Source organism: Colletotrichum godetiae (genome assembly GCF_030913485.1).
Source record: "Colletotrichum godetiae strain CBS 193.32 chromosome Unknown BDP55scaffold_7, whole genome shotgun sequence".
Classification (NCBI taxonomy): domain Eukaryota; kingdom Fungi; phylum Ascomycota; class Sordariomycetes; order Glomerellales; family Glomerellaceae; genus Colletotrichum; species Colletotrichum godetiae.
In genome coordinates, this window is record NW_026851255.1 from 766,034 (window position 1) to 780,920 (window position 14,887).

The 14,887-nt window shown below is 52.9% G+C and overlaps 6 protein-coding genes across 6 annotated transcripts; 5 read left to right on the forward strand and 1 right to left on the reverse strand.

Moving 5' to 3' along the window:
* The first annotated feature begins 140 nt into the window (after nt 1-140).
* Nucleotides 141-1,407, forward strand: BDP55DRAFT_382698 (class I glutamine amidotransferase-like protein). Its single transcript, XM_060567172.1, has 3 exons — nt 141-811; nt 880-942; nt 1,020-1,407. Exons 1-3 carry the CDS (start codon nt 422-424, stop codon nt 1,308-1,310), a joined length of 744 nt encoding a protein of 247 aa, XP_060433600.1. The 5' UTR covers nt 141-421; the 3' UTR covers nt 1,311-1,407.
* On the reverse strand, nt 1,244-2,894 carry BDP55DRAFT_382711 (uncharacterized protein). Its single transcript, XM_060567173.1, has one exon. The coding sequence runs from the start codon at nt 2,462-2,464 to the stop codon at nt 1,505-1,507; it is 960 nt and encodes a 319-aa protein (XP_060433601.1). The 5' UTR covers nt 2,465-2,894; the 3' UTR covers nt 1,244-1,504.
* A 1,578-nt stretch (nt 2,895-4,472) lies between these two features.
* BDP55DRAFT_545427 (uncharacterized protein) lies at nt 4,473-5,960 on the forward strand (the record flags this gene model as incomplete). The annotated part of the gene is made up of 2 exons (XM_060568572.1): nt 4,473-4,569; nt 4,648-5,960. 2 exons carry the CDS (start codon nt 4,473-4,475, stop codon nt 5,958-5,960), a joined length of 1,410 nt encoding a protein of 469 aa, XP_060433602.1.
* Nucleotides 5,961-8,614: 2,654 nt separating this feature from the next.
* BDP55DRAFT_545463 (ZIP zinc/iron transporter) lies at nt 8,615-9,760 on the forward strand (the record flags this gene model as incomplete). Its single annotated transcript, XM_060568577.1, has 1 exon — nt 8,615-9,760. The coding sequence occupies one exon, from the start codon at nt 8,615-8,617 to the stop codon at nt 9,758-9,760; it is 1,146 nt and encodes a 381-aa protein (XP_060433603.1).
* Nucleotides 9,761-10,398: 638 nt separating this feature from the next.
* BDP55DRAFT_652001 (40S ribosomal protein S19) lies at nt 10,399-11,905 on the forward strand. Its single transcript, XM_060574093.1, has 4 exons — nt 10,399-10,629; nt 11,111-11,174; nt 11,243-11,548; nt 11,606-11,905. The coding sequence occupies exons 1-4, from the start codon at nt 10,597-10,599 to the stop codon at nt 11,656-11,658; spliced, it is 456 nt and encodes a 151-aa protein (XP_060433604.1). The 5' UTR covers nt 10,399-10,596; the 3' UTR covers nt 11,659-11,905.
* A 950-nt stretch (nt 11,906-12,855) lies between these two features.
* On the forward strand, nt 12,856-14,715 carry BDP55DRAFT_628447 (uncharacterized protein; the record flags this gene model as incomplete). The annotated part of the gene is made up of 3 exons (XM_060571901.1): nt 12,856-12,928; nt 12,983-13,884; nt 13,936-14,715. The coding sequence occupies 3 exons, from the start codon at nt 12,856-12,858 to the stop codon at nt 14,713-14,715; spliced, it is 1,755 nt and encodes a 584-aa protein (XP_060433605.1).
* Nucleotides 14,716-14,887: the final 172 nt, after the last annotated feature.

The window sequence follows — 14,887 nt, forward strand, 5'->3', positions numbered from 1 at the left end:
GCATGACCGACCCATTTGGAAGACAGGGCGCACATGGCGGATTGTAAACTTGCTCATAACTGGTAGGCGTAGGGCACCAGGCAGTAGATAAGACGGACCAAGCTTCTTTTCATTACTAATTACATGGACTCGGGGAGCCTCGTGATTAACGTTCCAGCGTCCGATTCCCGGAGATGGTGTGAAGTGAATGCTCCGAGTTTAGCCGGACCACCTTGCCGGGCTGGTGGAGCGCGCTTTAGCTTATCTATGTGTCCGAAACTCCGACGGCATTGACTCAAGAACACGGAGCAACCCACTTCGTTCTTATCAAGAGTGTGCCGCACTGCAACACCTACAAACCTCGACCGTAACTTCACTCCACATAGACATTACACCACGCCAAAGAACGAAGGCTCAGCTATAATTCACATTTCGCATAAATATGGGTTCATTACCCCAAGCAACTCCATTTAGAGTCGCCATCGTCAAGGCCTACGAGATCGACGAGCCAAAGCATAGGGGGATGCTGCAGTCGTTTCGAGATAACGTCTTGCAACAAGTTCCAGATGCAATCATCGACGCATACCGACCGATGAAGGAAGACGGTCACCTCCCTGCGCCTGTGGACTACGATCTCATCATCATCACCGGCGGACTGAGCAACCTGTGCCAGGCAACTTATGAGCCTTGGGTTGACACCACGCTAGGATGGATTCGTCAAGTGGTGGAGCAGCAACACATCACGAAGACGAAGCTGCTCGGCATCTGCTGGGGTCACCAGGCAATCGCAACAGCTCTCTCTGGCAAGGTCGGGAGTTTTGAACATCCAAGAGTGAGTGTTGGGCAACGGCGCGAGAAACGCGTAGGCTTTCCAAGGCAAATGCTAAGTGAACACCCTAGGTTGGCGTCGAGGACCTTGCTCTGAACGATGACGGCAAAGCAGTTTTTGGAAAGGAGTCGCTAGTAAGTCCCCTTCCATTGAGATATACTAGCTGTAATCAGCCCCTAGTTCCCAGCCATTGACGCCCCAATCCCACTAGAAAATCACAAAATTCCACAAACGCTTTGTCCAGGACGTTCCGAGCGGCTTCAAGCCACTGGCGCCGGAAAACGAGGTTCTTCTGTCCGACTCTGGGCTCGTGCTGTCGCTTCAAGGCCACCCCGAGATTTACGGAGAGCTGTCAAGACAACTTTTCGACATGAACGTGCCATACTACAGAGCGACACTGCCAACCGAGGACGATCTTCAGCGATACTACTCTGAGATGTCCTCGAGTGAGCAAGATGCCAAGCTGATTTTCCAGAAGGTTACTCAGTGGGCCCAGTCATGACCTCTCTGAACACAGGCCAAGTTTTCGATTCCGACATAGATACATGTACTTATGATTTGAATGAAGCGTAGATTTTGCCAGTAAATACCACAACGTTCTCCATATTGGAAAGTTCAAATACATTCCGAATTACTTGAACAGACGCAATATCTTGATCTAGATCAATCATTCGGGGGGTCAACGCAGGAACTGGCTCAAGAAGTTCCAGGTCCTAAGTTTTTATCCTCTATTCTAGAGTACTCTTGTTGAGCTTTGGTAGCAACGTGATGTCCCCAAGGCCCACCTGCCAACTTCAGTAAAGCAATGACTCGACTGTGGGTTTCGAAATGGCGACAGTAAGTAGCGATGTAAAAGAAGAGCGCAACCGCTCCTACGTCGATCGAAATCTTCCTATTCTCAATGTCATCCAGGAAGGTAGAGAGTTGCATAACCAGCTCGTGCGGTGAGCCCTCGTCCGAGGAGAGATGGGACAGAGAGATCAGCTCTGTGACTATGCGCCATACTTTGAGTATCTTTACGCGGGGATCGGAGGCCAGGTGAGGTTGTTGTGAGAGGAAGTGGGTAAAGTTGTCGGACCAATGGCGCAAAGGTCCGGCTACGATCAGGGGGGGTCTCCCCTTGGTTCCTGCGCTTTTTGGCGGGACCACAAGGACATATGTCAAGATGTCGAGCTGAACGTTTCGAGCGTGTGCGACATTAGAAAACTCGGGCAGGGTTTGCTCCGGGGGTTGGACTACCCTAGGCGGAACGCTGGGGGGTATCGGTAACATTCTTGATTGCACAACCAAAATATGGAAGATTGGCTTTATTTGACTCCGTATCAGATGGCCGCCTGGAGATCCAAAGGAGGTGGTACTTGATGATGGTGCGTTGTGGGATAACCATGTTGAAAGGATTTTGAAGCTGCTTGTGAGATGTCGGACAGCATCCTGATAGCTACCCCGTAGCCACTCAAACATGATACCTAGAATAGAGCACACGAGTGTTACCTCGAGAGCTGACCATCCTCGATGGGTCATGTGCGTATTGAGAAGACCGACAGCGCTCGTGTACTCTGCTTCGGCGAATTTGTACAGCTTGACGGCATTCGGCTCTGAGTGTTGGACTAAGCCAGACTTCAGATACTCGTGGAGAGAACCAACTGCAACGAGCATTTGATGGACACACTGTTCTCGGTAGCTGAGTTGCAAGATGGTGGTGCTCCAGAACTCAACGTCGAAGTATCCGGCAAACTCTGGAGCTGAGTGGCCTTGATAAAAGTTGATTCAGCAGCCAGTTTGCGGGGCTGCTTGGTAGATGGCATCATTAGGGTTCGACCGGGGCGTAATTGATACGTATGCGCTCTTTGCTAAAAGCGAATTGCGTCGTTCATTGTTTGAGTCTACAACAAAGTCGCAGACTCTTCCTGTAGAGCTGCATCGTAGGCATGCAGGCCTTTCCATGCTACATCTCACATGGCGAAACCTGTGCCCGAAGAATATTCACTCAGCTTGCTACTCTCACTGTCCACAAGCCTCTTGTAGCACTTGGACTGTATCGATAGAAAGGCGTATATTGGCACGGTGTTTGGATGTTGCAGCCAAAAGGTTCACTTACCGACAAGTTCCGCAGCCAAGGCGAGTGCGGGTATGTTTTGCCCTCTTTCGCGTCACCGTTGTGACAAGTCGATCATTGTTGGTACTTCCGTTGGAGACTGAGTTTGCGTTGGTCGGCGCGGGACTGCGCCTCTTCAGGGGCGATAATAACACCATTTTAGTTGCGCAGGTAATTGTGCGGCGTGAAAGTAACGGCGTTCAGGGCTCACTCTCATTGAGGCCCAAGATCTTGTAGTACTTGCCTCTCCTCTCTTACCAAGGAATGGGAATTGAGACTCGGTAATAGGAGCAAGTGAAGATGCTGAAGACAGGATCGAAGCCAAGTTACTCTCGACGAGCCGAAGCAGTGCTTCAGCCCTGCTTCTTCCGCAAACAAATTGGTTATCGGCCAAACGTTACTTTTCATTGGTCAGGACGCGCCTTCTGTCCAATCATGCTTGTGAACCAACAACACCAAGATCCACACCTCGTTAGATGGCTTTCGATCTCGCACAACCAAGGACCGGGGCAAAACGCTCTTTACCACGGACATGGGCGTGACTTCCAGGCCCATGAGAGTGAAAATTTCGCCCAGAGTACATAACAACTCACTGTGCTGTGCCTCACCTCTAGGAACTAAGCCGGATGAGGTGAGATAGATTCCCAAGCATGCGGTATGGAAGGCACGCTGCACGTGAAAGACGAACCTCGGGCGTATGATGCATCGTATCATTAGCATTTCGACGAGAAGATGCTGACCAGCATTACTCTGGATCTACGAAGCAGTAAGCTCGTATTTCCGAATAAGAAATCTGCTCAGAGAATGCTGATGCCTAGGTTGCATCAGAGAGCCGTTGATGCGTGTGTCTCTTGAATTGATTTATGAGTCAACGGATTAAATCACCCCTGCTCGCAATTGTATGCCGAAGTCTTTTAAGATGGTCGTTTGATAATTCGGGTTAAGCAGGCGACCTTAGTCTTGGGGTAATTCACGGGAGAGAAGAGGTTGTGGCGGACTGTCTCACAAGTTACGGGACTACCTCACATGATCGGGTGTCAATGCAAGTCCATCTTATCCATATCGCCAGCAGCAGTAAGGTGACAAGGTCCTGGTTATGAAGTAGACGGTCAAGGCCACCAATCGGGGAGCGTCCTTTTAATCCATTTCGCACATGGAGTTGCTCGCAGATAAGGTGGACCAAGGAAGAGAGGATACCGGCCTGCTCTTGAACATCCCCCCTGACCACAGCAAACCAGACTTTGAGACACAAATTTTGTGCCTCAATGGGCATCCAATTACCACTCAGCGAAGCTGTTGCGAGTTACCTTATGTCCTGGAGGTGATTGCTGAAGTAAAATGCTTCTCGGGCACCGAAGAAAACCGTGCTTATGTAATCGAGAAGCTCCGGACCCGCTCCGAGGGGCCGGTGGTGCCAGAACTTACCCGGAACCAAAGCAACGGACACAGAAGCTACATCCCGGTGTCAATCCGCGAAACACCCCACAGCGCTTCGAAGCAAATGTTCCTGCAACAATAGCAAGTCGCGAGCACGTTGCCCTGTGAGGCAACCTTGAACATCCGCCCACCATGCGCGAGTTCATGAGCTACGTGCAGAGCGCGTTCTACGACGCCACCGGCTGGAACCGTGACAACTCATACTCGACGCTCAACGCAACTGCAGATGGTAGGCTTGATGAATGGCGCAGGGTTCTCTCGCGATACTCTACGTTTGACAAACACTGACACATTACGGCATCGGCAGCACTCCTCAACTTCCCAACACCGCAGGGCCTACGCCTCACGCTCTCCTCTCTCGCGACCCCTCACTTTGCGACATCATACCAGCTCGGCTCCGTAGGCGTAGTCGACGGCTCCATCTCCTACCTCTACTCCTCGGTGCCCCTCCGCGCGCACCTCACCCCGCAATCCGATGCCATACCGCTGCCGGCGCTGCTGCGCTCCTACCGACCGCTCGCCGATCTCCCACCCCGAACCGACTGGAAGCCATACCCCCTCCTTAGTCCGGCCGCCGCCTCCCTGCTCTATGGCCGCCTGTACCTCCCCGAGTCCATGCTCGAGGCCCTAGTCGTGAAGAGGATATCTCCCGCGCTGCAACTCCAGCTCAGCGCCGTCTCGGGAAAGTTTCTGCGCAACGGGGGTACGGTCCTGGGGATGGCTCAGTACGACGTCGGTAGGTACGCCGTCGAAGGCCTAGGCTCGTCCGACGGCGGTCTGCTGGGCTTCAGAGGCGCATACAACTTTGGTGGTGACACAGAAGATATACAAGCTCTACGGGCTGGCGGAAAGCTGGGCGGAGCCACGGACGAAGCGAAAGAACGGATCTACGGACGCTTCAGCGCTGGCGGAGAGATCTACTACGGCCTGCTTAATAAGTCTGGCGGCGTGAGTTTCGGCGGGCGCTTTGCGACGCTCCCGGAGCATCGTGGCACTCCGCTAACGGCGACGATGACGATCAACCCTCTTATGGGCAACATCAGCGCCAGCTACGCGGTGGTGGCCGGCAAGCACTGTAGCCTCGCGACGAGGATGGACTTCAACGTATACAGCTACGAGAGCGATTGGTCCGTGGGCATGGAGCTGTGGCGCAAGAACTTGACCCGCAACCTCGAGCCCGCCCTCTCGGCCGAGAGCTTTGTGAGAAAGGACCGCAGTTTCCAAGCCAAGCTGGAGTGGAGGCTGGACGAAGAACCCGAGGCTCCCAAGCTGCAGCCGAGGCTTGTCGTGGAAGAGCCAGAGCAGGAGCGGAAGAATAAGCCGAAGAAACGCAGCTTTCAGGCGAAGATGGAGTGGAGGCTGGACGACGATCCTGCTGCGGTGGATGGGACGAAGGAGGCGGCGACGCTGGCGGCGGATGCCGGCACAGCTGGGTCGCCCAAGGGCGCGGATGAATATGGCAGCGTCATCAAGGCGCGGCTGGACCAGAACATGAAGATTGGGGTCCTGTGGGAGGGGAGGGTCAAGTCTCTCCTGTTCAGTCTCGGCAGCGCCATCGACCTGCGCAAGCTCGACTCGCCGTTCCGCACGGTGGGCGTGGAAATCCAATTTTCATCATGAAATTGAGTTAATTGGGCTTTTCTTTGCCATTTTACACGTACCCACCGGTAATCTTCCCCGATGCGACGTTCTCCCCGATGCCTCGGTCGCAGAATCAGGCAGTCGGCGCGTGGCAGAAGTTCCCGGCATCCTGGCACGCCTGCATTAGGAGTTTCGCAGCACCTGAGCAGCCACCGTCTGTCAAGGTTGGACTCGACAGATACCGGCTTCGTGGCTATGGGTCTCCTTGGACGCAACCCGAGGTGACGCCGTGACTATCGATGCAGGATGGCGTTGGAAGAGCCGTGGTAGCTGCATGAAAGGGGGACAAGAGAATGCAACGTCGCCTGTAACGCTTGTTCTCTCGGAAATGGAAGCAGGCAGGGTCCAACCAAAACTCAGTAGTGGCTGAGTGTCGGGTTGGGTCTCGATGTCTTTGATGACTTGCGAGAATTATCCCACCTCGATCTTTTGGGGTCTTCATGACGGGATCATGGACGGAAGCAAGCGAGCGGCTTGGCTGAAGCTTGACTAGCAGAAACGGCTTGGGCCAAGCTTTTTGGCGTTGCGGTGATCAACGATGGAAGCCACTCGCATTCAAAGCGCCACTGGGCGTACCATTATCTGTACTGCACTTGAAGATGTACCGAAGACTTCACAGAGCACTTGACAGACATGACACGTGCTCATGCTTGTCTAAGATGTGTGGCAGATGGGAGGAGGGCTGAACATCAGTTTTCTCTCAAATTGTCTCAATTCATTCAGCCGTAACATATTCCACGAGAATTGATCCCCAATCATTATTCAGAATTATGCTTTAGCTATGTCGGTGTTTTTGCCTCTTTCGAGCAATACAGCAAAATCAGCGATACCACTCGCCATTGAGTGAGTATCTATCCGTGATAATGAGCACATTCCTCGCGACGTCAAGACATCCCACTTCATTCCTGGATGCTGTCAGCTCCCCAACTGGCACCATCCTTGGTCCTTCGCGCTAGATGGCCGCGGGTGCCCCACGCCATCAGATTTTGTGCCAATTTGTTCGGCCTCTCATTGGTCCGCAAGCTGGCCATCAAGGTTCTCCGCACTAGCTTAACCATCAAGGTCCTCACTCTGATAGTCAGTCAGCGCAGGTGCGTTGGCCAACATCCAGTCGTTCTTGCACCATGGCGACAGCTGCATGCATTTGTAGTAGACGTAGCTGATTTAGCAATAATGCTTCACAATCACGGATTACATGATCTTGCTCATGATGGAGGATATAGCTGACAGCAATTACAGCATTTATCATGTACATATTGCCCGATTTGCGCTGCTCTATCTTTGTTTCATGAATGCGGAAGCTGCAGGGGAGCAGGTGTTGGGTCGTCTTTGATAAGAGACCCGTGAGGTAAGAACAAGGTGCGAAAGTGGATCTGCATCGACGTTTGGCCATCAAGGTCCTCATTTTCCTATTTTGCGCATCCGCCTGTGCCCGTCCCTGCGCCTGCCGTCCGCGCCTGACTGTGCCGCTCTGGTCAACCGTTCCTAGGTCTTTCCAGGTTCTCTCCGAGTTTGCAAAGCTCGTTTCTTGGTAGGTACCTCTTGCTCGGTATCGCCGTCAACTTCGAAAAAGTGAACCGTCGAAACTCTAAAGATTAGACAGCTTTTCTTGTCCGCTCCGAAGCCATCGACTTGTCCAAAGGGGTTCCCTGCAAGTCAGGATATTCTTCTCGTCTCTCATCGTCCAATAATTCCCTCTTGTAAAAACTTCTTCTTGGTACCTACTCCGTACTTCTCTATCAGGGCGGCCTGCGATAGAACATCGATCGAGAGTCCCAAAGAAAAACAGCACACAACAATCCACCTTGACGTCTCCCTTTGATCAGCCACACCATCCCAAAGAACCACAGAAAAAACCACCACCGGACGGTAGAACCGAAACAAGATCTTTTCTCTTTCTTTGGTCTGCAAGGTGCCGGGTTTCCCGCTTGCTTCTGTGGTTCCTCCGTCCTCGTTGAGTCCACCCTTGCTGTTTAAGCGGGGGTTCCCTCCGTCCTCTTATGCCCTCCTAACCCCCCTCCGCGACCGACGACCATCCGGGTTCTCGACACATCTTGCAACGCCGTACGCCGCGCAACCACCGCAGCCCACTCACCCTTCCCCCCTTTGAGAATCGTCAAAGATATTTCCACCTCTTCATCGACTCCATCAGAGTATCCCCTGCATTTGGCGTATAATATATACTGCCCAGCGCCTGTCTTGGAGCCTCATTCCTCTCCATCTACCAAGACGCCAAGCTGCGAGCCAAGACCTGCGAGGACCCATCTTCCAGCACGCACACCTCTCTCCCCCACCCTACAGCTCATCTTTATTCCTCCCTGTCGCCATCTCATTGCGACTCTCCGACGACTTTGGCCTGTCGTATCACCTTGATACACGCATCTAGCCACCATTCGAACCAGTTTCTCGGAGACGCACAGGCTCCGGATCCATTCCGTCGGGTCTTGACGCATATTCCGGTCGATCAAAAAGCCGTTGCTCCAACCTGTACCACGATCTGTACCTCAAGCTCGTCGACCTTGCTGTCACGGCCTTCCGGGTGCATACCTATCTTCGGTGACCAAGGTCAGAGCCTTAAAGCAAGCACCCGTCGCAAGGTTCCCGCAACGTAGTCAACAAAAAGTCCAGCAAAGATGAATCCTCTGGAAATCTCAGCAGCGAAGCTCCTCGCCCTCCGCCAGGATGATGGTTCAGGTGCCGATGCCGTCAACGAGTGCGGCGCCGCCGCCGTCGATCTCAGCAACAAGGGACTGCGTATCGCCTCCATCTTCATCATCATGGTTGCTTCGCTTCTCGGCGGTTTCCTCCCCATCTTCCTGGCCAGGACCACCAGAATGCATGTACCCAAGATGACCTTCTTCATCTTCAAATACGTCGGTACCGGTGTCATTATCGCAACCGCTTGGATGCATCTGCTGTCACCTGGTGTCGAGGCTCTGCACAATGAGTGCTTGGAGCCAATGCTGGGCAGCTACGACTGGGCTTTTGCCATCGGTCTGATGACCGTCATGGTCATGTTCCTGATTGAGATGATCGCATCCAACGTCGCCCAGTCTGCATTCGGCAGCCATGACCACGAACTTGGCCACAGTTCAAGCATGACCAACAAGACCAAGGACATTGGAACCGATGGGACGAGCGCTACCGAGGTTTGCCCCCACGACGATGCTGAGAGGGGCGTTGGCTTTGTAGACCCCAAGAAGGTGCCTGGACTTCCCGACGACGTTAGCTACCCGCCCGGTGGAAGGGATCATCTAGGCCACGCTCGTGATCACACTGAGGGAGACACCCACAATGGCCTTGCTGGCCAGCTTATTGCCATCTTCATCCTCGAATTCGGTGTCGTGTTCCACTCCATCTTCATTGGACTCGTCCTCGCCACTAGCGACGAGCTCGTCGTCCTTCTCATCGTCCTTACTTTCCACCAGTTTTTCGAGGGTCTCGGTTTGGGCTCTCGACTTGCCACTGCCACTTGGCCTTCCCACGGCCGCTACTGGCCTCACATTCTCGCCATCATCTACGGCCTGTCGACTCCCATCGCTATTGCCGTTGGCATTGCCGCTCAGCCGAGCAGCGCCAAGACACAGACTCTTGTCAACGGAATCTTCGACTCTATCAGTGCCGGCATTCTGATGTACACGGGTCTGGTCGAGCTGCTGGCACACGAGTTCATGTTCAACCCGCAGATGAGAAACTCACCGCTCAAGGTGCAGCTCTTTGCGTTCGGCTGTGTCGCTCTCGGTGCTTGTGTGATGGCTGTCTTGGCCAACTGGGCCTAGGTGTGACGGATTGACCATGACGATCGTTGTGCGCAAACGGAAGATGTAGAACTGGTGAAAAACAGAACTGGAATGGGAAACGGATTATGGTAAAAGGGCAATGGGTGAAAATGATACCTAGGTCGGTGAGCCTGTGTTTATTGCACGGTGTGGAAAATATTCCCTTCGGAGGCATTTTGGATTTTGCACTAGGAGGAGTTTTGCATACGCCTCTCGGTGAGGCACATAATAGGGATAGTGATAGAATGAATGTATGCGATCGCAACTGCTTTGGATTGAAAATCGACAAATGGTGACACTGTGATAGCAGGAAAGTCGGATAAATATTGACCATTGTGGCCGATCATGCTTGTTCATGGCAGCTCAAAACATAACACAAAGCCTCGAAGCCTCGGTGGCCATGGTAGAGTCAAGGAGATATTATTTTTCTCGATGTCTCCGGAATAATATCAAGTCATGAGAGTGAGGCTCTCTCTAGTGTCCTGAGCGTGAGCCCCCTCATTGACTCGAGCGTTGGCCCCACGTGGGGTAGCCCTTGAACTCGAAATCTTAGATAATCAGCGCTCGGACCTGATGTAGGGATTCGGTGAAAGCCCGGTCACCAATGTGATAGAGGAAAACAAAAACTTTTGGCTAAGCTATACACGTGACCCATCGCCCCGCAGGGCAGGAAGCCCTGCGCCAAGCTCTGAGAACCACCAGAAATTTACCATCGCAACTTTCGTGCATTTGCGCCTCTCGACCTGTTGACCGACCGACCTCATCGCCAAATTTTATCGCCCAGCGCCGCACCCAATCCACCCCTCTCCCCCCAATACCCAACCAATACCGCAAAAATGGCCGGTGGAATCAACGTTCGCGATGTCGATGTAGGTTAACACCACGTTCTTCTCCGTCTGGAGACTTCTCAGCCCGAACACAAAAACAAAAGAATCGCAAGATTTCTTCGGACCCTCGAATTGCGACCAAGATCACCACAAGAGTACTCCCCGATGACACCGTACTGTCCTCGCCACATCCTCGAAAGCCCATTGCGCCAACTGCACTCCGGTCACGAGCTCGCGAGTACACCCCGAAGCTTGATCCACATTTTGAGGTTGTTGAAATATACCCTCTCGGTGCATCTTGCGGATGTCGCGACCGTGACACATGGGGGAGGAAAGAGAGATACGAAGTGACGACAGGAGGTGCAAAGCAGGCCGGGCTCGTCGAGTTGTGGAGGACATGTCGGCGAGGGATACAATTGGGAGAGCAGGGATACACAATTTGAGGAAACGGAGCAGGCGCGAGGGAGTCGAAAGACTTCTGATGACGGAATCATGCTAATTGGTAATTTTTTCTCCGGTGCAGGCGCAGAAGTTCATCAACGCGTACGCCGCTTTCTTGAAGCGTCAGGGCAAGCTGCCCATCCCCGGTATGTCTAACTTCCACACAATATCCTACTTGTTCATCGCATCATCGCTAACCAATGACTACCATCAGGTTGGGTTGATATCGTCAAGACCGGCCCCGCCAAGGAGCTCCCTCCCCAGAACATTGACTGGTTCTACGTCCGCGCCGCCTCCGTCGCCCGCCACATCTACGTCCGTAAGACCGTCGGTGTCGGCCGCCTCCGCAAGGTCCACGGCTCCGCCAAGAACCGCGGTGTCCGCCCCTCCCACCACGTTGACGCCTCCGGCTCTGTCGACCGCAAGATCTGCCAGGCTCTTGAGAAGATCGGTGTCCTCGAGAAGGACGAGGAGAAGGGTGGCCGCCGCATCACCCAGTCCGGCCAGCGTGATTTGGACCGTAAGTCGTCAATAGCCCATTGGTGATATTGAGCATTCACGCTAACGTACCACAAAGGTATCGCCCAGACCACCGCTGAGGCTGAGGAGGAGGAGGAGGATGACGAGTAAATTATTCCCCCAACACGATTCAAAAAGTTGTTTGCGGTAAAATGAAATGAGGTTCCGGGTCATGGCTACGGCAATGGGCATTGGGTTAGGCGTCTGAAAATGGATTACGGGTTTCATGATTGCAACATTTGGAACCACACCCAAATTCAAGTTCCGTCTTTGCCTGGTGTTTCGATTTTTTCTTGACATGTAGTGTGAGTGCTACTCGCCCCGCAGAATTCACGTCGGACTGCACGTCGTTTTTTCACTGCTGTCGTTCCTTCCCTATGAGATGCCGCATATCTGCCTCGTTGTGATTAGATTGCATACCCCTACTCACCAACCCATCTCTGGTGCCCATCCACTTCCTCGGCGACATCACGACATTCAGCTACCCGGCCATCACCTGTGATTTACACGTTCGCAGACACCTTCAGCACAGCGTGTGTTCCTTCCGATACTCATACAAGACGCATAAGGTAGAAAGACTACTTACCACGCCCTTTCTCCGCCTAACACCAGGTACACGGTCATTCAATGCTCTGGGGCTGACCACCGCGTGCCACCTATTACTAACTTCTTCGCTTCATTCACACCTCACTTCAGTCTCATATCTTCCCCGCCCTTCTCTTCTTCAACAGGCTACGATATCTGTCTTACCTGACTGTCTTTCCCGGACCGCATCACGACTACACGCAAACACGAATTTGACATTTCATTTCCGTAGTCGCACCTACTCACTGAGCTCGTTCCTACACTCTCATTATTCTTTCTCGGGTGTTTTACATGTAACCTCGCCGCTTCTGCTTCATTCACCCATCTTTTGCAGCTACAAGTCTCTGCGACTCGGTCTAGTTGGAAGACCGTTCCATCGCTGCCTCAACATCTCATATCCTTTATGCGAATTAGGGTTGATTTATCGCTCACTTCGTCGGTCTTCTCGGTAAGTTCTCCCATGCCCCATATGCACCTTCCATCGCCTAGCCCTCCCAATTATCGCGTTCGCGACGTGTCGTACTTTCCCACCTACAGTTTCCTGTCTATTATTCTTCTCACCACTGACTTGACGAAAGAGCCCAGGTGGAACCCTTTTTTCGAAGTTTGAGCATAAAGAACGTCTACATTTCCAACCTCACATTGAAGTCAGAAGCCTTCTCATCAGACTTCACTTTCCGAGTTCCAAATTCTTATCGACACTAACCGAAGGAAGGGGACGGCATGAACTACATCGTTCGTTCCGTCAATCAGGGTGCTGCCAGCACTGGGGAAAAGCGGCGCTCTCCTAGTCCTGGTAACACAGCCTGTCCTTGTTACGCGAAAGCACTTGGCTAAACATCTCATCTAGTTATTGCCCTGGCGCGACGATCATGTGACGTCGCGTTGCCCACCGTCGAGTCACGTGCTTCAAGCCAACTCAACCTCAGCACGCACCGCGCGCCTTCCGCAACTCGAAGTCCAACGTCTACAAACACTGACGTGGAGCACGTCGAGATCAAGAACGAGGCATCAGTGCTCGAAAATGCGGTCATCTCTGACAGACCTCCAGAGAAGATCTTTTTCTTTAAGAGGATGGTCGCGGGCTGCCCCCATTTTGACGCTCTCATCGAAGTCGGCCAAGGGCAGATGCGGCTGAGCGCTGAGCAGGCTAGGATCGAGTACGCGATCTGGGAGGTTACCGAAGACCTGTTCATATACCGACAAGCTGGACCAGATTTCCGGATCCTCCAGTCCATAGGCAGCATCGAGTATCATGGTGCCAACCACGAGAAGGACGTGAAGTACGCATTCACCATCAAAACTTGTGGCTTCATCGGCCAGCGGGATGCGAATAACCAGCTCAACGTCGTGAAGCTCACAGTGAGCGGAAAGTCATTCCTCCCTCATCGAGAGATAGACAAGAAGAACTTTCTCCACCACGCCAAGTGGCATAAACGCGTCAAGAACATGGCTCGTCACCTGGGATTGAATCTGCGAACCTTCTACGACGGGGGAGGAAAGCCAATGACGGCGAAGAATTGCGGCGATTGGCGGGCGGGGCACATCGAGAAGAAGTTGGCCACACATATAGCCTATGCGATGTTGAAGTACTACGACATCAAGATCGATAAGAAGCACGACGCCTCGCTCAGAGATCTCGATCGCCTTCGTCAACATCTCAAACCCCAAGGCGCAGCGCCTCACTTTGAGATCCATCTCAGTCGAGGGCCCTGTGGAACTCTCAAGCGTCCTGGTCAATGTCTCCCATTCGTCAGGAAACTGGGTGCTGCGTCAGGTATCAAGTTTACCATTCATTCTTAGGAGGAGAATGTTATTCTCGATGGATCCGTGCCACCCAAGCCCGAAGCAAGAAAGGTGAACAACGAGCTCTGCGCACTCAATCACAGGGAGAATCTTCCCAGCTCCGGTATTGACGACGTCGACTACGATAGTGAGGAGGAGGATCTCCTGCTCCACCTTGCTGATGCCGAGAGCCAGAAAGACGACATTGTTTTTGACGGGTTTGATGACGCAGACGACGAGCGCACTCATCATGATCGAGCCAACATTGATGATGACACAGCCGACGCGGGATCCTCTCCCCTGCCTCAGTTACAGGTACCTGCAGAAGTAGTGGCCAATTTTGGCGAGAACCTCCGCACCAAATACATTCGGAAAGAAAAGCGCCCTGTAGAGCCAGCCATCGATTTGACCACCGAGACAACCGTAGAGGCTGCTGAGGACACTGTCAGCGTCGAAGAAATCGAGCGAGACCTGTCACACATCGATATCCACCGCGCTCCATCCCAAAGCCAATACTGGGAAGCACCTGCTGCCGCGGCCACCCATGCGGTACCATCAGTACGTAGAGGGGCAGCCACCGCCACAGCAGGCGCAAGAAAAAGGCGCGCTAAGAAGTTAGAGAAGAGAAGAAATGCGCTCGGAAAAGTCAACGCAGGTAAAACTCGGACTCAGAACGCCGTTCTATTGGGGTGCTGGCTGACAGCATGTTGGATTAGGGGGTTCTGTGTATGCGGCTCGCCTGGGGGCGATGCTCGGCTTCAGTCAACGGATTGGTTGATGCAGTTGATAGCAGATTGACTGGGCTGTGAGCCAGATGTTGAGACATGGTTCTAAGAATTGAGAATTGAGACTGGTTTTTGGGGATGCTTTTGGCGTTTAGAGTTGAGGTTTAAATCGTTTGGTAGCCGTGCCGCTCTGGAGGTTTAACATTGAGTCATGTAACAATGAGGCAGTGGAGGTCATCTCGAAG